Below are 23160 nucleotides of genomic sequence, written 5' to 3'. Positions count from 1 at the left end.
ATTGCAATAATGCTAAGTGCAATAAAGAAGAGGTACATGGTGCTGTGAATTTGATTCCAACATGCTTCTAAAACCGAGTGGACAGCCTTGTTGTGATCCCCCTGTGCACCCAATCTGTCAGTGGTCACTGGTCCCCTTTGGAGTTCAGACCACAAGATTTCCTCACCATTCACCGTTATGTTGTCTGCAGCTCTCCGATGTGAGTTCTCAGCCAATCAGTCCCTGTACACAGCTAGAAACACCTGTAGGGAAGAAAAAAAAAAGCAGCAATCGGATCCAGGTCTAAGAACCAGAGGGTTGAGCGGACCCAGCCAGAAATAAGACCTGTTGTTCTTATTCCCATTTTACAGAGAAGGAAGCAGAAGTTCAGAAAGGCTGTTATTCAGCCAAGGTTATGCAGCCAGGAGGGGATGGAGCCCCTTGAACCTAGGTCAACTGACTCTACCCGGGTCAAGTGTTGGACCCTTCATTCTAACCACTCCCCTCCCCCAGCACATCCCTAGCTGACAGCTGGAGTCAGGCATGAGTAAAGGAAGACACAGAGGAGGCACATGGATGGCTCAATCCACTACCAGGTCGGGACCCAACTCCACTACCAGGGCAGGACCCACAAAATACTGTTTTAGGCAGTGTGAGCACAGAGAAAACAGAAGAAGACCCGCACAGAGTACCTGCTATGTGCCAAGAACTTTTATTCTTTCTTGTTATTTAGTCTTCCTTGGGACTTTTCCAGGCAGGTGTTGTTCCTTTTGTGTTAAGAAATAGGGAGACTGAGGCTCACAGAAAGAAGCATCATTCTTGCTGGATATTCTCTCGGCCCTATGGGAACCATGAATGAGATGCAGGCTCTGAGGCCACAGCAGTCTGCTGTGAAGACAGACACAAATATATCCACTGAGCCTCCGCTGTGCAGACAACTTAAGTGGCACTTTAAACAAGCCCCATAACAATCTTGCTGAGTATTTTTCCAATCTATGGAAGAACAAACATATTCTGAGGAGTTTGCGAGTTTGCAAGATCTTGGAGGCAGTGATCACATGCAGGGTTCATACCTAACCCCGGACACTTACGAGCTGTGTGGCTTTGGGCAAGTGCTTTCTCTTCCCTGAATCTCAGTTTTCTTATCAATAAATGGAATTCTCACTTCACAGAGTGGATATAAGAACTAGAGGCATCAGGAATGTGGAGCATTTAGCTTGGTATTGGCACATAGTAAGCCCTCAATAAATACTAGTGATTGCGTTATTGCCTAGAGGTGCACAGCTGATGAGCAGGATTTAAAACCAGGGCTCTGATACCCCAGAGCCCATGCACTTTTTTCTGCTGCTCAAGATCTCCCCATCTTATCAAATGGTCTCCAAACCAGATATTTCAGCTTGGCGAGACTGCTAATCAATGCTTTATTATAAATAACTCCAACCTTCCTGCACATAAATTCATTACTGGTCCTTACAGGCTTAAGGTTATATTTTATAACATAAAAGTCATCTTTTGCTTTTATTAAATAAAAGTCACTTGGAAAATTCCATTGAGGGCTTTGCACTCAAAGGGCTCACAATCAAAGCTTGGGTGTCATCCACTCTATGCTGGGACAATATTTCAGAAGTGCCCACCAAGGGGTCCCCAAGGGTTTTCTATGGCACTGGAATGCAGAGAGAAGATGGGGACACTGGAGCTGGCCTCCCATGACTGGAGGAAACCTGACAGGTGTGCATGAGAGTAGTGGGGAATGCACATTGGGCTCTTGTGTGTGCCAGGGACCATGCTGAGCCCTCAGTCCAGATGGTCTCACTTTAACCCCATGAGGGGCTACAGCAGGGTTCAGAGAGATCAGGACCCATGCCCAAGCATGCAGGCAGGGGCTGGAAGAGCTGGGATTTGAACCACATCTGCGAAGCCTGGGCTCTTAACCGTCACTCCACACTGCCCCTGAGACCATGATCTGCTCAGATTGATGACCATCACCAACCTTCCTTTTGGAAGAAATGACCAAGTTGACATTCCCTGTGCCAGACTGTGCAGGCACCAGGCATGAGGACATGGCCTTACTAGGGTCCCTTCCCAAAAGGAGCTCACAGGTACTAGACAAAGAGACAGTGTTGAGGCTGGGGCAAGACTAGAATGCCCCAAGAAGCCCAGAGGAGGGGCTGTTACCCAGCCTGGGAGTCTGAAGCTTCCTGGGGCCGATGGCATCTGAGTTGAGTTTTAAGGACAAGTATGAGTTAAGAAGGTGGAAGGCAGAGAGAGGAGAAAGGGCATGCCAGGCATCTCCCCATCTCTGACCTTCCCCTCCCTCATTGACAGTGGGCTGGGTGTGTGAGTCCTGAGAGGAGGTCGAGGAGGATCTGGGACTCAGGACTGAGTGCTTCGCACAGCATCTGCAGAGATGCAGCCTGAAGCAGATGACATCATGTCGGGCTCTCTGGCTGGGCTGGGAGAAGCTTGGGGTCAGAGTCCATGTTTTTTCATCTTAGAGCTGGGGCCAGGCTGCGCTGGCACAGAATGGCACTGACATCCTCCGGGCATGTCTCTCCTTCCACCCCTAACTCCTCATCCTTCCAGGAATTGAGTGGATTCATGTCCCCTGTTGGTACACGCCTCCCACCCCAAGACTCCTCTCTCTCTGGAAGCGTAAGGGAAGCACAAGTCACAGGTTTGCTTTGAGCCTCTGCTCTGTCCTAACACACATCCCTCCTGTCCTGAGCACATTTCTGCTACCAAACCAAGTGGAAGAGCAGACTCTGGGGCCCAGCCAGACTGCCTGCATCCACATTCTGGATGTGCAGGAACTCCCCTGTGACCTTGGGCAAGTCAGTTACCTTCTTTGCAACTCAGTTGTCTTATCTGTAAAATGGGCTTGATAATAATAGCTCCTGCCTCATAAGAAGATGGTTGTGAGAATTAAGTGCTTGGAACAGGTCCCCTTATGGGGTAAGCACTATATTGTTGTTGTTGTTATTGTCATTGTTATTATTGCTCAGGCTTCCACTCTTAACTCCCTTCTAAAATGGTCTTTGCCTGGGAAGGTGGGATGAGGCTAGGAAGCCAGAGGACCAGTGAGTTCCTGCCCACTTCTCTCTCCAGCTGTGGGATCAAGGGCAGGTCAGAGGCCAAGCACGGTGGCTCATGCCTGTAATCCCAGCACTTCAGGTGGCTGAGGCGGGAGGATCACTTGAGGCCAGGAGTTTGAGACCAGCCTGGGCAACATGGTGAAACCCCATCTCTACTAAAAATACAAAAATTAGCCAGGCATGGCGACACGTGCCTGTAATCCCAGCTACTCAGGAGGCTGAGGCAGGGGAATTGCTTGAACTCAGGAGCAGAGGTTGCAGTGAGCCAAGATCAGGCCATTGCACTCCAGCCTGGACCACAGGGTGAGACTGTCTCAAAAAAAAAAACAAAACAAAAAAAAAGAGGGACACAGGTAAGGATTTTACTTCTCTAAGCTCCAATGTCCTCACCTCTCAAGTGGGGGTAAGAACACCTCCCTCGTGTTGTTGGGAGAATCATGTGAAATGACAATGAAGCCTTTGCCATTTGTGAATTAGAAAGAGCTGTAAAATTCTAGTTACCCAAATTCCTTAAATCCTCCACAACCAGGAAGCTTATGAAAAAAATATGTGTCACTATGTATACCGTTGACCCTTGAACAATACAGGTTTTAACTGCGTGGGTCCACTTATTTGTGAATTTTCTTCTGCCTCTGCCACCCCTGAGACAGCAAAACCAACCACTCCTCTTCCTGTTCCTCAGCCTACTCAACGTGAAAACAACGAGGATGAAGACCTTTGTGCTGACCCACTTCCACTTAATAAATAGTAAATATATTCTCTCTTCCTTATGATTTTCTTAATAACATTTTCTTTTCCTCTAGCATACTTGATTGTATGAGTACAGTATATAATACATATAACATAAAAAACACGTGTCAATTGGCCGCATATGTTATTAACAAGACTTCTGGTCAACAGGAGGCTGTCAGTAGTTAAGTTTTGGGGGAGTCAAAAGTTATATGTGGATTTTTGACTGTACAGTGAGTTGGCTCCCCTAACCCCTGACTTGTTCAAGGGTCCAGTGTACATAATATGTACATACATATAGCTAACGTTTGCTTGATCTCTCACTGTATGTGCTTTGCAAGACTCCATAATAGCCCTGTAAAAATAACTCCTATTTGCAGATGAGAAAACTGAGGTTCGGAGAGGTGAATACACTTGCCTGAGGCCACACAGCAGGGAGCTCTGACTCCAGAATCTGACTTCCAAGGATCCCAAGTGAAAAGGCTCTTAGGTTCCTCCTGTTTCCCTGAGGGATTATCAGCTCTCATCCCAACCACTCTGACCTCTGTAAGCCTCAACCTTCAATCCTGATAGCCCAAACCTTTGTCACATTCCTGGTCCTGCCACAGAGTTGCCTTCTCTGAGCCACCTTCATAGATTTCCCTTCATCTCCTCCCCAAGGCCTCTGCAGTCAGTTACCACATGAAAATCACACCTGCAATGCTATGTAATTCCTAGTCAATGATGTTGCTCCCTGACTCCCTTGGGATACCCTTTATGAAGCTCTCTGCCCAGTGAGAAATACTCTGGAGGATTCAGGGTAAGGAACGATGTTGCTTCTCTTGAGGAACTGGGTTGCGTTCTCGTTCTTGATCATCCATGTTCTACAACTGATCGCATTTCCCTTTCTGATGTGACCACAAGGAAGCTCAGAGTCATGTTTGTTGGTCAAAGGCACAAAAACCTCTAGTCTGCAGGTTTCTGCACTGGTTTTGGTTGGTCCTTATGTCTACATCGAATTATACTTTACATTGGTTTTACTTCCTTGTAATAACTAATAATTGATTGGGTGCACATAAGAGTCCAAACACTGTATCAAGCACTTTCATTGCATCAGCTCATGCATCTCCAACAACCTCCAGGAGTGGTACTGCTATCACTCCATTGTAAACGGAGGAAGTGATGCTAATGTCACAGAGTTCAGCCAGTGACGGATCCACATCTGGGTTTGCTCTGACTATGAGTCTTGCTCTTCCCCACACTGCTTACTGGAAAGGAGAACACACTTATCGATGTCTGTTCACACCTTTCCTGATGCACCAGGTCGTCCAGCTCCACCCTACAGGGACACCCTCCTTGTTGCTCCACTTTTCCTAGCCCCTCAGGGAATTCGCCCTCCCAGTTTTCAGGACAATCTAGCTGAGGTCTGGGACACACAGACGGGGGTTACTCACCAGAGACCACAACATTCATCACAGCCCATGGAGGCAGGCCTGCCTGACACCAGTCTGCCTCCCTTTCCACCCTCAGCTGTCCAGAGAACCCAGGGGAAGCCCGTTCTCCAGGCCCAGCACCAAGATTCTGCCTGAGACCCTGAACTTACACTGGATTTGGCCCCAGGGCAAAAGCCACCCCGCTCTTAGCCCCCTGAGTCAGAACTCCCTAAGCCAGTCATACTGGTCCATTCCCCGGGATGGTCCCAGGAGGGCTCCAGAACGGAATGCCAGGGAGGAGACGGCAGCACAAAGTCCACGTGTGGGTGGCAGGAGACCTGCTGTGTCACCTGAGCAAGTTGCTTCTCCTGTCAGGGCCTCAGATGTGCCATCTGCAAAATGGGGATGACAGCAATACCCACCCCATATGCTGTGCGGGACTAGAATAGCTAAAGTGACAGGAATTTGTTTTTGGAGTCAGGACTGGGCAGCAGACCGTCTCGAGAACACTTTCGGCTCTGGGATGCCCTGCATATGCCTGCACCAGGTGCTCCTCCCAGCTCATCAGTCTTGGCAAGAATGTCAGAGAAAGACCAAGAAGGTCAAGGCCCCAGAGGTCTGAGAGCTGTGCTTTGTGGGAGAGGCATGAACTGGAACAACTGAAACTTTTCTTGACCAACACATTTGCTAGGTGGCAGTCTCTAAAAATCAACATCACTTGTTTTTCAGTGTAGGAGTTTCTACTCCCTTTTAAATTCCTTCTCTAAGCTCAACCTCATCCCTAGCAACCAGGTTCAGGCATCCTCTCTAGGAAGCATCCCCTCTCCTCCCTGTAGTAAGTGGAAGGATGCCCTCTGCATTCCACCCCCACCCCCAAATGGTGCATCCACTAGAACCTGTCAGTGTGACTTTGTTTGGGAAAAGGGTCTTTGCAGCTGAGATTAAGGTAAGGATCTCATGATGAGATCATCTGGGATTAGAGTGGGCCCCAGATTACAGTCACCGTACAAGAGGAAAAGCAGGGGGAAGATTTCACATGGACACAGAACGGAAGGCCATGTGGGGATGGAGGCAGAGATGGGAGGGATGCTGCCCCAAGCCTAAGAACATCTGGAGCCACCAGAAGCTGGCAGAGTCGAGGAAGTACCCTCCCCTGGAGCCTTCAGAGGGAGCACGGCCCTTGATTTCAGAGTTCTGGCCTCCAGAACCATGAGAGAACAAATTCCTGTTGTTTTAAGCCACTCAGTTTGTGACAGTTTGTTATGGCAGCGCTGGAAAACAAACACACACCCCATTCTGGCTCCTACGGGATCCCGCTCACCCATGTGGGGCACGTGGCATTTATGTGATTATTGCTGGCTTATGCATCTGATTAGATAACAAGTTATCTAAGGGCAAGAACTGGGTCTTATTCAGCTCCATTTCCTCAGACTGGAGCAGAATCCAGGCACCAGACATGTCCTCTGGATATTGGGCTTTGTTCGGTTTCGTTTTGTTTCTCTGACACTACGGACCAGGGCGCCGTGTGGCTTGAGCTTACTCACAGCATGGCAGCTTCAGGGGAGTGGGCTTGTTGCCTGGCAGCCCTGGGCTCCAGGAGAAGGTGCGCCAGGGAACACGGCCTTTTACAACCTAACCTTGGGGGTTAGTGCTTGGAAATCACATAGGGGTCACTTCTGCCTTACTCTTTTTATAACTCTATTTTGAAATAATTACAGACTCACAAGCAATTGCAAAAGTAGTACAGAGACGTTCCATGTACCTATCACCTAATTTCCCCAATAGTAATATTTTATGTAACTCTAGTGCATTACCCAGAATATTGTTTGATGAATGAATGAACGAATGAATGAATGCTTTTTTTTCTATCTCACTGGATCTGTCTGGATATTAGAAATAATAACAGTGACATTGTTGATGCCATAGAACATAGAACAACATAACAAAGGGATTAAGGGTCCAAGATATTGCTTCCCATCCACCAGGGCTGGAGTCTTGCTCCACGACCTGTGAGCTGTGCGACTCTGGGCACATTACTTAGCCCTCTCTACAGCCTCCATTTCAATATTGGTGCAGTGGGGATAATCCAAGGACCCACCTCCTAGGACTGTTGTGAGAATTGAATAAGTGGCATTGGTGAAGCATTTGCAGCACCGCCTAGCATAAGAAAGTTCACCATTAATCATTAATAAAGTACTTCCTTTGTGCTGGACAATGAGATGAGTTTATCCCATCTCACCCAATCCTCATGATCACCCTACAGGGTCAGGACACAATTACATGCATTTTCAGACAGGGAGGGACACAGAGGCTCAGGGGGGTGAAATAAGCCCTATGAAGCACGTTGCATCACTGTACAGCAGAAAACCAATGTTGTTATTGTTGTTGTAGGTGGTGGCTCTGACCACAATCAGCATCCACCCAAGTCTTTTTTGTGAAACGAAGTCTTGCTCTGTTGCCCAGGCTGGAGTGCAGTGGTGCGATCTCGGCTTACTGCAGCCTCTGCCTCTCGGGTTCAAGTGATTCTCCTGACTCAGCCTCCCGAGTAGCTGGGACTACAGGCGCATCCTACCATGCCCAGCTAACTTTTTGTATTTTTAGTAGAGATGGAGTTTCACCATGTTAGCCAGGATGCTCTCAATCTCCTGACCTCATAGATCCGCCCACTTTGGCCTCCCAAAGTGCTGGGATAACAGGCATGAGCCACCGTGCTCGGCTGCGTCCACCCAAGTTTTCTATCAGTACCTGGTTCTGACTCTCACTCTGTCCAGTTCCCTGGGCCTCTCGCTCTGCTGCAGACCACATCTTACGTGACAATGCCACCCAGGCTACCCACACAAAAAAGCCCTACTATGTAACATGTGCTCATCCTCCACCAGCCCCCAGCTCAGTGCCTGGCACATAGTAGGCACATAATAAGCACATGCTTTACTACTGCTGACATCATAATTTATTAAGCACCTACTATGTGGCAGGAGCCAAGCCCATTAGAAATGTTGTCACAGACTTTTCCAAAACAACCTTGCAAAGGGGGTGTATCCTTCCCCATTTTACAGATGAGGAGACTGAGGCTTTGGAAACATATAGAGCTTAATGCCCATGTTGTTGTTGTTGTGTTATTGTTATTAGTGTTGCTATTCGTGGCTCCACTCAATTGCTCATCTTGTGTTTCGGAATCTGACCTCCACCTCTCTGCCCTGAAGCTTAGCTCATGCAGGAGCCCAGATCCCACCCTTATAATGGGCTACACACACATACACACACAAGCATGTGTGCTCACACAGACACACACATTCAAATGCACACACACACACTTCCTGCCTCCAATGGAGGAAGATATTTACAATCTCCAAACCCAAAAAGGATTGCTATCTAGCGTACTCAAGGAGCCCCTTCCTGCAAATCCAAAAAACAGCGACCCTGACAGGACAATGGGCAAATGATAAGAACAGGCAATTGACAGGAGGGAAACCCCCAAACCCAGGCATATGACAAATTGAAGATCAAAGAAATGCACATGAAAACCACAACCAGATGACATTCTACACCTTCTAGACTGTGGCAAGAACTAGAAAGCTGGATGCTTCCCAGGTTGGCTGGGTGGGAGCACAGGCACCTCATGCCATGCTGCTGGTACCTGCCAACCCCCTGTGATGGCTCCTGAGTGAATATCCAGGCAGTGCCCCACCTCCCGGGAAGGAAACACACAGGGAGGTGTCCATGTGCATTGTTTTTGGATATGTCTTCTTTCCCCAGAAGCAAATTCTCAACTGACGATTCTGGCAAAAGTGACTTATTAAGGAAGCATTTCAGGAAAAACTGGTGAGGGAGTGAGGAAGTGGGAGGAGGCCAGGCAGGGGTGCAGCATCCCACAGAGTCCTACAGAGGGTGGCCTTGGCTCACGCCCATCGAGGACCCTGGGAACAGTGCAGGTCACATTCCAGGAGTATTTGCATGCCTCCGCCCTGTCCTGGAGTGCGCATTCCCAACCGCTCCCAGCCTCTGAGGTCAGGTCAACAAAGAGCCGCAGGTGCTGGCTCTCAGGACCCTAATAGTGCTGTGGTACATTGAGAACATGGCTGCAAAGCGGCAACACATGTTTTGCAAGAATCCAGCCAAATAGCAAGACGCACATTGAACACATTAGAATGGCTCCATGGGAGAGGGGGTAGGAGGGGTCACGGGACTAGGAAATAGGGCTACTGGGAAATGAGCAGAGTGAAGAAAGAAAATACAAGTGCAGGGACTTCTGGGGGCCCCTGATGGAGAAGTGGAGGGATGCAGGGGTATAATTATGTCAACCCTCCCTCCTCTCCTGAGGTCCAGAAAACCCCAAAACAAACAAACAAACACCCCAATCCCTGCCTGGGGCTCATGCTTGGGTGGTGCCCAGCTCAGAGTCTTGGTTACTGAATCCCTGACCAAGCCACAGTGGCCAGGCAGGGGGCCAAACATGCAGCCCTCAGAGCTCCACCCATTTTCCCCCTTAGGCGGGAATGAACTTGGACCAGCCAACGGAAGTAACAACGTCAGCCCAGCCAGGAGAGGCTGTGCAAAGAGTCCTGGGCCCTAGTCCTTCCTTGTCGAGCCCAGCCCCTGCTGGGGGTGGGATGGTCACCAGGCAGATGGTTGTGTCCTGCCCACACCCCCGCTGCCGGACCCTTGCTGGGAAAGGGACAGGGCCTCAAGGTCACATCTGGCTCCTGCCATGCAGAACAAAAGCCTCCAATGGACATTATTGGCTTAAGTTTTATTAAACAAATACACATACAGTCCTCACTACAGTCCAGCCACTGTTCTAAGCACTGCTACTTATGAGAAAACAGGTACAGAGAAGGTAACTAACGTGTTCAAGGTCACACAGAGAGCTCAGGTAGGTAAAGTAGGTCCAATTAGCCATTCTCAAGGAATGCTCAGAGACAGGCTTCAAACCCAAACCCTGCTGAATTGACACGCTCACTCTCTTGGTCCACTGCTTCGCCTCCTCGGAACATTCCACAAAACTCTAGCTTTTGCCCCAGTGGAACCTCCCAAGGGCCCCCAGAAAATCAATCTGGCAAGACTCAGGGAGTGCATTTTACAGACGGAGCAAGGCAAGGCTCCGGGTCCCCTGCAATTTTCTCCCCCAGGTCCCTCTGCCTCTGGTTAATAGCCTGAATGTGAAATGCCTCCAATCTCAGTTACAGGAGAAGCCTTTGGAGGTGGGGATCATTCATTTATTAATCCATCCTCCAAGGACATGTGGAGCCTTCTGCGCCCCAGCGCTGGCGTGGCTGCTGGGATGCAGCACACCGTGGGTGAGAGCACACTTTTTCTCTCTGCAGCCTCCCCCTAACCCTGCAGGGTCACTGGTATCAGTCCCACTTTACCAGCGGGGATGTCTGAAGCACAGGCAGGGGAGCGAGTAGCTTGCCTCACACCTGCCTGGTTGGTTGATCGATGACAGTGTTAAGCAGGGATTGCAGGGCTGGAGGAGAGCGAGGTTGGGTGTTTACCCTCCAGCTCCTTCCCTGTAGGGTCTCCATGGGTCTAGTTGGCCACAGCTACACTCTCCAGGCACCAAGAACCACTGTTCCCTCTTGCCCCTCAGCCCAGGGACAGTGAGTTCTCCTTGCCATTACCAGGACTGGGATTCAAAACCCCAGTTCATATGGATCCAGGGCCTCACCTCCTCTGGCTGTTCCCCTGCCGGTGTGTGTCCTGTGAGCTCAGTGTACAGCAGGGCCGGGGACCACCTGGGCAGCAGATATTTACCTTCTGCTTCCTTGATTAAACCTCTTTGCCCAATGGGTTCCTTACGTCACAAAGCACTGGCTCCTTTTCTGCCCTGCTCTGTCTGTCCTTTGTCTCTTTCCCTGCTTCCACCTCTGTCCTGTTCTTACTGTCCTCTGTCTCATATCTGACTTGTTCTTTCTGCCTCTCTCTCTCCCCCAGTCTCTGTGTTTGCCTCGCTTTTTTCCTGGCCCTCTCCGTCTCTTCCATCTCTCTGCAGTCTCCCTGTCTTCTCGGTCTCCACCTCCTCTTTCGCTTCCCATGTTGCCTCCATCTCCTGCATGCCGGTCATGGGTCAGCCCTCCCCCTCTGACAGGCTTGGCTGCCCCTCACCTGCAACATTCCTCACCTGTGCACCTAGCCAGCCCAAGCTTCCAGCAGCCGCTCTGTCAATCTGCTGTCTCTTTCATTGCAGCCTACCACTAACCTCTTCCTGAAAGCAGGCCACAGGCCAAATGCAGGGGCTTTATCAGAGCCTGTGGGTGTAAGAGCCCATCAGGGAAACTGGAAACATTCCTCGCTCTGCAAATGACCATGTTTGGCCTGGCTCCTGTCCCCATCTCCTCCCCACATGACCCACCCTGACAGTCCAGCCGGATGGCTCAGACACCTCTCCTCCAATTCTGTCAGCCTCCAAAAGGAGCTGGGAGGCCCCTCGGAAGACCATCTCTTGTAGCAGGGAAAACTAAGGCCCAGAGAGTGCATGACGCTCTCTAAATCATAGAGAAGAGGGACTTGGTGTCTCTCGTTTATGGTGCATCCCCAGAGCCTAGAACTGTGCCTGGCACTTCCATAACTTGTGCCTCAGTGTGATCCACATAGACTGTTGCATAGATTTGCAAACAGGGACTCAGAGAGGTGAAGTGACTAGTCCAGATTCACACAGCCTTTAAGCATCAGCTCAGGATTTGAACCAAGGACATTTTGACCCCAAAGCACAAGATCACAGCCTCAACCAGCAGCTGAAATGGAATGAGGCGGGCCAGTCACCACTCTTGCCCTCAAAAATGTCTCTCCTGAGCAGCATACCAGCCTCCCCCAGGCCTGGACGACTGTAGGTGCTGATGTCTTTGCCTGCTGCCAGTTTCTGGGCCGGTCCGTTCACCAGGTCTCCTACCCTCCAGGGCAGAGAGAAGGGGCCTCTCATTTCCCAAGGATGGCTCCAGAGACACCTCCAGATCCCTGTATCCCCAGGCTCTGAGAGACGCGGGAACCTGGAAACCACACAGTGCCTGCAGATGTTCCAGCCACAGGCCTGGCTGCCAGCCCCAGGACAGAATTAGCTCTGTGTCAGGAGAGAATTTCCTCCCTGGTCCCACGCCCACGTGGGAGCTCGCACTGAGTCACTGCAGCAGAGCAGAGCGGCACGGGCTGCCTAACAGACTGTCCCATTTTCTTTAGGGTTTGGAAGGAGCCATGACAGAGCTTAGGACTCCATAAGAATGGGCAAAAACAAGGAGCTTATGCCCCTGAACCCAGACAGCCCACCTGCTTAGAGGCCAGGAAAAGCAGCTGATGAGCACACGGATGCAGGGAGACCCCCCCGCCTCCGCCGCCAAAATATTCACGCCACTGCCTGGCATCCTCCCATTAGAACACTACTCCTTGCGCCTTAAAAGCGTTTCCTTCCTCCCCGGGGATCTCTGTCTCCAGATCCCTGTCTGTTCAGTGCCCTACAGGCTGACCTGCTTGAAAATCTCAATAGGCTGTTTGCCCTCTGACCTCTGGTTTGATCCACAACTGCAGGCATGGAGCGTGCGGTTGGGTGCAAACCCTCCAGCTCCCTCCCTGTCAGGGGTGTGCGGGTTGGCCACAGCCACACTCCTTGGGTGCCTTAACTACCGCCTGCTCCAGCCCCTCAGTCTAGGAACAGTGAGTTCTCGCCTTCACTGGACCCGGAGCGTGGTAGGGATCCCTTGTACTGTCTGCCCTTTCGTCAGTCCTCCCCTAAGTTCTCATTAATCACCTCATTCGAGTGGGTCGTCCATCTCCTGCCAACACTCTGACTCAGAAACAAGACTCTCCACACTTTCCCCTCCCTCCCTACCCACACATCTATCAACAAGTTCTTCCCATTTTGTCTTCCCAACAACTCACAGCTGTGAGCATCACCTCTGCTTACCTGTGTGGCTACCAGGGGCTCCTAACTGGTTAGAAACCTATCTACCTAGTACACAGACCATTTTATTCCTAGTAGACAAATCTTTTCAAGAAGCAAACCGCATCATGTTACTCCTTGCTGAAAACCTCTCAGTACCTCCTTGTTCTTAGAATCAAGACCAATGCCCTACTATGGGCTGAGCAATCTAGACCCTGCCTACCTGAGGACTGAGCTGAGGCTCGACCCCAGACCCAGACCAAACTCCGACCAAGTTCCATGAGAACACGCCCTTGCAAACTCAGCCTCATTATCTTATTGGACACCTAGCTGCTCTTGTAACCATCTCCCCAGCAGCCACTCCTAGCCACAGAAGGTCCCCAGCAAGCGCATTTGATGGACATCTGTCCTTCCAGGCCAGGAAGCCCCTGTAGCCCCCAATAATGGGTCCCGTGCACAAGCCCTAAGTATCTTCCCAGCCACCCAGCTTGTGCCTCTCCCCATAAACACTGCCCCAGGCCCTGGAGCTAGCCTGTAAACAAATTTTCTCCCCTGCGCATATCCCACTGGACTGGGAGGTCCAGCACCATATTTAGTTAATCCCCTGACGTCAGCCTTGGGTTCACTCATGCAAACAATCCCCAAGCTATGAACACATTGTAGCTAAAGGGTGGCTGGTGCTGGGAGTGCTTACAGCTTGCTCAGGATGTGGTCAAGAAGGCAGCTGGGGTGAGTTGACTTCTGCCCATGCTGGGAGCCAGCCTGTGGCATGCACTTGGTGTGCTGTTCTGAGTGTGGGCTTGGAATCTCGACTCTGGGAGGTGGCGGAGGCCCCGCATGCCTCCAGAAGCGCCCCCTGAGAAGTCGCTGTTCTCATACAACCAGGTCAGCACAGCTCACCCTCTGCCCTTGCTTCTTTTCTCTGGCACCCCGAGATACCTGAAAAGTGGCAACCCAAGGAACTTCCCCAGCCACAGGGTCCCAATCTGCCGGCAGGTGGGGAGGAGGGCGAGGAAGTGGAGAACCCAGACTCATCCGCTCTGGAGCCCTTGTGTTTAAGTCCCACGCCTCGCTCCTTCCTTTCTGTGGCTCTGGTGGGCTGGATGAGGAAGCCATGGCTTCTGCCATTCCCAGCCTCAGCTCAGCCTCCCACCTCCCCAGCATCCCTACATCCTCTGCAAGAGGCTCAGCAAAGCGTGTTTCACTGTATTCAAGTCCCTCAGTTGAAACCAAGCTATTGTCTGGCCTCAGTCGGGCCAGGGCGTTAACACCTAACAAGGAGGTGGCCCTGGCTGGGTGACCTGGACCCGCTCTCCACACGTCCAAGTCTGTTTTTCCACTTCTGGGGCATGTGGACCACCCACCATACCATGAACGTGAAGGAGAATAACCTCTGTGGCACACCTAGAAAAACAGCCAGCCCTTCGTCAGGTCACAAACAATGCCAATTGCCCATTATTCTCATTTCACAGATGAGAAAACTGAGATTCAGATTCAGTGAAGTGACTGAGTGAGCACGTGGGTAGAATCAGGAGCTCCAGGCTGGGCTTCCAGCTTCTCCTCCCTTGGTTGTCCATGGAATCGTGTCACATATCATCTGGAAGTAGGTTTCAGTTCTAGCTCTAGCACTTCCTGGCTGTGTGACCTCATATAGGTTACTTACCTCTCTGAGCCTCAGGAGCCTCATCTGTAGCATCCGTCTCAAGGATTTGTGAGGATTCAATGAAACAAGGCTGATAAAGTGCTTGTCACCACCACAGCCACTGCATTAATAGGGAAAGGGGATTTCTTTCACAGGGTGAAACTGAAATGTGTTTCTACTGCTCCCTCAGTGAAGTCCACTGTTTTAGGGTCCCAGGAGAATTTGTCAGGGCACAAGCCCCTTCCCAGCTCTCTCTTCTGCTCATCCCCTGAGCACATCTGGTACAGGGTAGCCCTGCCCGGACCTCTCGCTGGCCACTCAACAGCCTGTTCCCTGCAGGCCACCTCCTTCTGGAGACTTCCTGCCCCCACCTTGACTGTTCCCCTCCAGGGCTCCCTTCACTGTAGGAAGTGTGCTCAGCATGGGCCCGGGGAGCTGGGAATGAGGTTTGGCACCTTTTCTTGGGAGAGGTCAGAAAATAGAGGTTCTATTGGAGGGTGAGGACGGGCAAGGCAGGGGCCCCTCCAGACAGGCTGACTCAAATCCCTCAGGAGGCTGAGAAGCTTCCGACAAGACAATCTTGACGTTGGGCTCAGCTCTGAAGGCCAAAGATTCTTCCTTCCAATCCTCTAATCCTCCTGTTTCCCTTCCTCCATCCTTCCAAGAAATAGTCATTAAATACCTATTATGAGCCAGGCCTGGATCTGAGTACTGGGGTTGCAGCAGGGAACAAACTAGACACATCCCTGCCCTTGGAGTAGAGGGGTAGTCAGGGGTGACAGATGCTAAACAGTCAAGTAAACAAATACATAATAAGGAAGGCAAACACATCTGGAGCCAGATTGCCTGGGTTTGAATCCCAGCTCTGCTGTGTGACCATGGGCAAGTCATCACACCTCTCTGTGCCTCAGTTCCCTCATCTGGAAAATAGGAGTGATCATTGCTCCTCCCTCACAGAGTTGTTACAAGGATTAAATATTGGTAATGGGTTTATGTTGGTAACATTTTAGAAGCATGCCTGGTTCATCGGAAGCTCTATGTAAATACTGAAAACATACAATGGATATAATAGCAGGCAGTGATTTGTGCTGTGAATAAAATACAAAGAGGGTCATCTTCTCAGAGAGGCTTCTTGGAGCGCTCTCCCTAAAATAGAATTCCCCTCCCCCAGCATTTATGCCCTGTTCCACCTTTGAATGGAGACCTGAATACACAGAAAGGGAGACATGGGCTGGTGTTGTGGAAGAGCGTGGTAGGCAGTGGGAACAGCAGCTGCAAAGGGAGGAGGATCGCTTGAGCCCAGCAGCTTAGGGCTGCAGTGAGCTATGATTGCACCACTACACTCCAACCTGGGTAACAGGGTGAGACCTCCATCCCCCCCCCAAAAAAAAAAAAAAGCCAGTAGTGGACAACGTCTAAGGGTCCCACTCCTTGCCAAATGCTGTGGGAGTAAGATGGCCCAGTCACTGCCTTCATGTAGAGAAAGTGGGTGCAGGAACAGATCGTGGCACAGTCAGTATTCCGAGATGTCACCTAAATGCCAGGCTTCCAGCAAACTGGCCATGCTGGGCTTGCATTACAGAACAGGGTTGTCCACAGTCCCCACCCCTCCCTATCATCCCCTGGGGTAATAAGCCAGTTGCAATTTGCCATCAAGTTTGTCCAGGGTCTCTGCTGTGGCAGAAATAAGTGCAATCCAGTGAGAGAAAGAGGAACCAAGTCATTCTCACTTTCAGCTTTCATAGGAGAGCACATATTTCTTTGTAGACATGAAAAATGGTCATAAATGGGTCACTTGGGTCTCCTGCCCGGCCCTGTTGGTCACTGAGTGTGTGGCCCTGGCTCTGCACAAAGTAAAGAGAAAGAGCTGGGGAAATCAGGGGATGCTTCCTGGAGGAGGTGGCATTTAAGCTGAGCTTTGGAGGGTATGAAGCCTTTGCCAGATGGAGCAGCCGAGGGAAATGACATACCTGCAGAGGAACAGAGGCTTGATAAAGTGTGGATAGGGAGTGTGTGTGTGTGTGTGTGTGTGTGTGTGTTGGGGGAGGGGAGAAGGTAGGAGATGTGGCTAAGGAAAGAAGAGGGTTTCAGATTGTGAGATCCCTGCAAGCCATCAACTTTATCCTATGGGCAATAGGGAGCCATGGATGGTTTTAAGCAGAGGGTGCCATCTTTCTAAAAAGAGTCCAGCTTCTAACCTGGGTGGCTGATGTGGGGGCTGTGTTGGAAGAGGAGAGGCTGGAGGCAGGAGAATAGCAAGAGGCCTGGTGAACTGAGGACCCTTCTGCCAGTTCCAGGCCGACCCAGAAAGTGCAGTTTTTGGAGGCTCCAGGCATCAGGATGTCCCATCAGAGAGCCAGGAAGCCAAGCAATCTCTTTATTTTTCTTGAGGATTTTTCCTCAGCCCACAGGGACTGGTTTGCTTCCAGAGCCATTTCCATGGCAACCACCAATGCTCCAAGAAAGGTCTTGAGTGAGCAGAGGAGTGAGGACCAGAGATACTCAGATGGGTCTTCACGGGAAAAGCCAGGTCACAGAGAGGGGCCCATGCTGTCCAGTCCTAGGGGCTAAGAGCCATCTTCCCCCGGAGTCCATGATGCCACAGATAAGCTATGGTTGCCATGGTAACACCAAGTCCCCCATCCCTGGGCCTCATGGACCCAGGGCCTTTCAGCAGGGGGGTAGGCAGAGACAGGAGGGAGGCAGTGCTGAGGGGCAGCCAGAACCTGCAGCTCACCAGGGAGGCACATCCCAGGACACATGTGTGAGGCAGGTAAGTTCGAAGACCGCCCCCCCACCCCCTGCCCAGGAGATGAGCAAGGTGCAGATGAAGGAGCAGTCAGCAGTCTCTGGGGTCTGGTGTTGGGGTTCTGGAAAGGCATCCCCCACTGCAAATTGAGGCCAGATACACGCTGCTGCTATGCCTTCAATTCCACCATCAGGGTCCTGCTTTCACCTTTCCCCCGGTGAACTGAAGTCAATGTCGTGATGACGATGGAGAAGCAGAGGCCCACACACAAAGAGGAAGGAGGTTTTTGGCCACAGTTATACAGCAAAATGGCATCAGGACTGGGGCTCAGATGCCAAAACCATTCCTACTATGTCAGATCCACTTAGTGGTTGACATGAATGTGTGTATGTGTGCGTGTGAGATATTAACACTTAAAAGTGCTAGGGAGACCGGGCACGGTGGCTCATGCCCGTAATCTCAGCACTTTGGGAGGCTGAGGCAGGAGGGTCACTTGTAGCCAGGAGTTCAACACCAGCTTGGGCATCATAGAGAGACCCTGTGTCTAGGGGAAAAAATTTTAATTTAAAAATTTAGCCAAGTGTGGTGACACACACCTTGTAGTCCCAGCTACTCAGGAGGCTAAGGTGGGAGGATTGCTTGAACCTAGAAAGTCAAGGCTGCAGTGAGCTATGATTGCACCACTGCACTCCAGCCTGGGTGACAGAGCAAGACCTTGCCTCCTAAAAAGAAAAAATGTGCCAGGGAAAGGATGCTAAGGGGAAAAGGCAGCACAGAGGGGGAGAGCTGGTGGAGACAAGAGGCAACAGGAGGAAGGGTGGGCCACTGAGCATGGGCATTAGCCTCCCTTCCCCTTGGACAACCCAAGTGAGGTCAGCGACCCAAGGCCACTGACCCAGGACAGGGCTGCAGGACTCATGGGAAGCCCCAGGCTAGGGGCACGGAGGGACTGCTGGGGGGACCTCAGAGGCCAAGTCCTTCCCAACCAACTTGCTCCCTTTGCTTAAGGAGCCCAGTACCCCTGAGCATGGTTCAAAGCACCTGGGCCTCTGCTCTTGCAGGTCCCTCTGCCTGGGGTGTGCTTTTCACAAGCATCCCCTTGCTTCTCCCAGCCTCACGTGCACAAATCCAGGCAGAGTAAACAGCAAGGTGACAAGAGGAAGGAGACCCATCCTGTTACGTGCCAGGCACCTAGCTGTGAGCCTGACACCCCCTCATCTCCTGGTGTCCTGACAACCCGTCTTTCCCCTGGCCTGAGGACATTACCCCCATTTCACAGATGTTGAAGCTGAGGTTCTGCAAGGAACCAGATCAGGATCGCCACCCAGTGCCTGGTGGAGCCAGGACTTGAACTCAGATCTGTGGGAACCCAAGGCATCTATGCCCTTATCACAGCACTTCCAAGCATCGTGGATTGGCTGACAGGCCCCTTTCACCACAAGACTGTGAAACGTGTCCAGGCAGCGTTCCTTCCTCTCCCTAGGACTTCCCTTATATCCTACCAGCATGGCTTCTCCATGGGGAAGAGCCCTCACCAATGCCTGTCACGGGGTCCTGGGGTGCAGCTCTGGGGTGACAGGAACCAAAACTGAGAGTCTGGGGCTGATGGAATCCACCCCCTGCTTATTAGGCACTGATGGTATACTCAGTGCCTCCACTCACAACAAACCTTCAAGGTAGATATTTTCATTCCCATTTTTCAGATGTGGAAATCAAGCCATAGAGAAGCAAGGGCACTGGCTTAAGATCTCACAGTAGGAAGGGGCAGAGGAGAGATTTGAATCTGCACTATCCTGACTCTGGAGTCCAGGTCTTCAGTGACGGTCACTGTCCTTTATGTTCTGTGGCTTGCCTGCTGCACGCGGGGCCCTGTGATCTCATATTAGTTGTCCCCACCTGTGCATCTGTCCGCACCTTGCACATTCACAATGCTACCTCATTGACTTGGGGTACTCAGAGACTCCAAATCACCCCCCTCTGCACAGTCTCCACAGGCTGGCCAGACTCCCAGGGCAGGGGGGCTGTAGAGGCCTGTCTAGCCACATGGAGCTTTGAAAAATCCCAGAGCCCTGAGCTGCCCCAGGGTCCTCCTGCCTAGGCTGCCAGCCCTGAGCACAGAGGCCTTGGAGTGCTCAGGCAGGCTCTGGCCCCTTGGAATTCCCTGGCTCCAGTCCAGGCAGCTGACAAATGGACTGGCACCACTGCCAGCAATCACGACGGTGGAGTATGAGATCCCACCCTGTTCCCAGGCACAGGGAAGGAGGGGCAGGCTGCCCTTCCTTTTGACCCTGTCACCAGGCTGTCACCTCTCCCAAGGCAAAGCCCAAGCCTTGACCTAGGAGGGGTCTTGCTGGAAAAATTGCCCCCACTCTACCCCACCCCACCTTCCATGGAAAACAAAAAGCTGCTTGAAGACCAGAGGAAATTCTAGAATCCTAAAAGTCATTGCTGGAGAGGCTTTAGGCTCAAGGGGTCTCGCACCCTCATCTTACAGGAAAAGGGAAGTGGCTCAGTGCAGCTGAGAGCTTAAGCCTCGCTCAGTTACAGCAAATCCACATGTGAATCCCAGCTTGGCCCTTCCCATGCTATGTAGTCTTGGGTTACTAAATCACAGACTCCTCATCTGTAAAGGGGGCCAATGTAAAGATTTCATGAGATCATATATGTAGGGTGCATAGGGTGACAAGTTGTCCTGGTTTGCCAGACACCAAGGGGTGTCCTGGGATGCAGAATGTAAAGTGCTCAAACTGGAATGTCCCAGCCAATCAGGGCCCGCCGGTCACTCTATGAACATGAAGAGACTGGCTCAAACAAACGTGCCCTTTGGCTGTTATGTTTAAAGAGAGCTATGTCTGGAGTCAGCTATCAGTGAGTTTGAAACCCCCACCAGTAGAACTTCTAGAAAGACTTGTCAAGTCATTGGAAAGATCTTCCTTTTTTTCGCTACACTGACCTTGAGCAACCTGCCACATTCATGTCAGTGTTGGTATAGGCCCCTGGAGTCACACAGGAGGAGCCAGCCACCTCCCTCCCCAGGCAGCAGCCACTTCCTCCCTTTAATCTCAGCCAGCACTTCCTCTGCATCATTCTTAACCCCTTGCCAGCCGACCCCCACCAGGCCAACTGAGCTGCTCTCCTGGGTTGGGGAGGGGTGCCACAATACGGTTTTGCTGCAGGCTTGTCGATTTTTTATTTTTGTTCACTTACATATTGGCGTGATGCAGCTGTGGATGGTGGGAGGTTCAAAAGAGGCTCACTTATACAGGGAACATAAAGTGAAAGAAGGAAGGGAAACATGTGTAGAGACAGAAAATGGAGCCACGGCTAAGGGTGAAATGCAGGGGATACAAAATGTCCTAGACGCTGACAGTGGCTGGGCCATACACTGGACCCCCAGCTTCCTGAAAGGGGGACCCAGTTACATGAGTCACATGCTCCTTGCTAAAACTAAACCCACTCAGGGGAATGGCAAGGCCTCCTGATGCTAGGAGCAGAAGGACTGCCTCCAGAAGCCTGTGGAGAGAAGACATGGGGGGATCTGATCACGGAACCGGGCCTCCAGTTCCTGAATGTTTTAAGGGAGGCTCCAAACACTCACTGACGGACAGCACTGCCCCAAACTGCAATTCAGTAAAAGCTGCTTTTCCTAGATGTAACTGTGAGTTTCAGTCTACACATCCAGGTGTATGCACTGCTGGTGTAATCCAAAGAATTTTCTAGAATATCTGAGAAGGGGCCTGAACTGTGGCCTTTAAGTCACTCTCCCTGATGTTTTTTCAGAACTGAAGCCTTGGTAGCAGTAGCAGTGATAAGTGGGACACTACTCTTTCATTCTTCCCCCTCCCTTTTTAAGATTTTATTATTTTAATTTTTGGAGATGAGGTCTTGCTATATTGCCCAAGCTGGTCTTGAATTTCTGGCCTCAAGCTATCCTCCCACTTTGCTTCCCAAAGTGCTGGGCTTACCACCATGTTCCATCATGCCCAGCCAGAGGGACATCATTCTCCATGGCCCAGACTCGAACACAGCCTTTTTTTTTTTTTTTTTTTTTTTTTTGAGATGGAGTTTTGCTCTTGTTGCCCAGGCTGGAGTGCAATGGCACAATCTCAGCTCACCGCAACGTCCACCTCCCAGGTTCAATAGATTCTCCTGCCTCAGCCTCCCAAGTAGCTGAGATTACAAGTGTGTGCCACCACATCCAGCTGATTTTTTATTTTTAGTAGAGATGGGGTTTCTCCATGTTGGTCAGGCTGGTCTCAGGTGATCCACCCACCTCGGCCTCCCTAAGTGCTGGGATTACAGGCGCGAGCCACTGCACCCAGCCCGAACACAGTCTTTCTCCACACCCGCCGGGGGTGGGCCTGGGGCATCCTTACACTCACCTATCTGTGAACATAGTTTATGAAACAAACAATCCTGACAAGGACACACTTGATACATAGGTGGAGTGACCCTCCATCTTGGCTTGCCCACGACAATCCCTATTTATGCTTCTTCTCATGCTCCTTTCATTCTCAAAGTGCCCCAGTCTGGACAATAAATCCTACAGTTTCCCTACTCGTAGATCACTCCCTCCTCTGGCCTAGAAGCTCCTGTGTACTAGCCTTGCCCACCTACTTGTGCCAGGCCCTAAGCTAAGCACATGTCCTGTGTCATTAAATTCCCATAAGAGTCCTGTGAGGCAGGTACCACCATGATCCCCATTTGACAGATGAGAAAATGGAGACTCAGAAAGGCTGCGGCTGCTGTTTCAGGAGGTAGCCATGTGCCAGGAACTTTCCAGGATTTAAACACCAGCTGGTTCTGCACAGATGGCTACTTTCACTACCTCTATTTTCCAGATGCAAAGACTGAGCCTTAGTTCACTGATAAGAGGGTGGCTTACCAAAGCCCCTATGGTTTCAGCCAGGAAAGGACCACAGAATGTTCAAATTTCAGAGTCAGCTTCCTTCAATCCAGGCTCATGAGCTGTGGGTCCCTGGGCAAGTGACATGGCCTCTCTGAGCCTTGATTTATCTCATCGGTAAAATGAGGATGAATCTTGCTGCTTACTATTGGGTGAGTGAGGAGCAGATGCAGGACCGGCATTTGGACCCTGCACCTCAGCCCAGCTCTTACAGCTCTAAGAGGAGGGGATGTGTTCCCCCCAGGAAGTTCACAATCCTCAGCAGAACCAGTGCATACTTCATGGAGTCACTGCAAAATGAAAATGCAGCCCCTTATTCAAAAATTACTGAGAATTCAGGACGGCAACTGCCAAGTGTTAAACCAAGCACAGGCCTTCTGCCTTCTGAGCCCTGTGTGGCTCAGACCAGTGGGTCACCAGCCTGAGATGCTGGCCCTGCCCCTCAGCTCTAGGGAATTTGAGGGAAGAGCCCTCTTCACTTCAGGCCCCAGCAGGGCAGGGGCTTGGTGGGGTGGGTAATCTTAGGAGGGAGGAAGGAGCAGCACAGCCAAGAAAGAGCAGAGGAACAGAGGATGACACCTCCTCAACGTAGACAGAAAGAGAGGGGGAGGAGGGGCAGGGAGAGGAAAGCCAGCAGGAAGAGGAGAGACGCACAGGGACTGGAAAAAGGCAGACGGAGCGGCCAGGGCAAAGCTGCAAAGTGGCAGAAGAAAGACGAAGGCAGGGCGAAGAAAGTCCCCAGGAAGAGAGACCTAGAGGCAAGAGGAAAGGGACAAGGCTA

The 23160-nt window shown here is 51.1% G+C and overlaps 1 protein-coding gene across 3 annotated transcripts in view; it reads right to left on the bottom strand.

Moving 5' to 3' along the window:
* Window positions 1-23160, bottom strand: part of CMKLR1 (chemerin chemokine-like receptor 1) — a 190401-nt gene that overhangs the window by 5384 nt on the left and 161857 nt on the right. For 2 of the 3 annotated variants that reach the window (XM_058425985.1, XM_058425986.1), the window contains 2 exons: window positions 672-867; window positions 167-242 (listed from right to left, as the gene is read on the bottom strand). In XM_058425985.1, the coding sequence (XP_058281968.1) occupies window positions 167-169 (3 nt within the window). In that variant the 5' untranslated portion in view covers window positions 170-242; window positions 672-867. The remainder of the gene's footprint in view (window positions 1-166; window positions 243-671; window positions 868-23160) is intronic. The other variant, XM_032168785.2, reaches the window with a different exon arrangement.

The sequence above is a fragment of the Hylobates moloch genome, unplaced genomic scaffold (assembly GCF_009828535.3).
Source record: "Hylobates moloch isolate HMO894 unplaced genomic scaffold, HMol_V3 SCAFFOLD_12, whole genome shotgun sequence".
Taxonomy (NCBI): Eukaryota; Metazoa; Chordata; class Mammalia; order Primates; family Hylobatidae; genus Hylobates; species Hylobates moloch.
The sequence above is the reverse complement of the archived record's forward strand: the minus strand, read 5'-3'. Positions and strand labels throughout refer to the sequence as shown.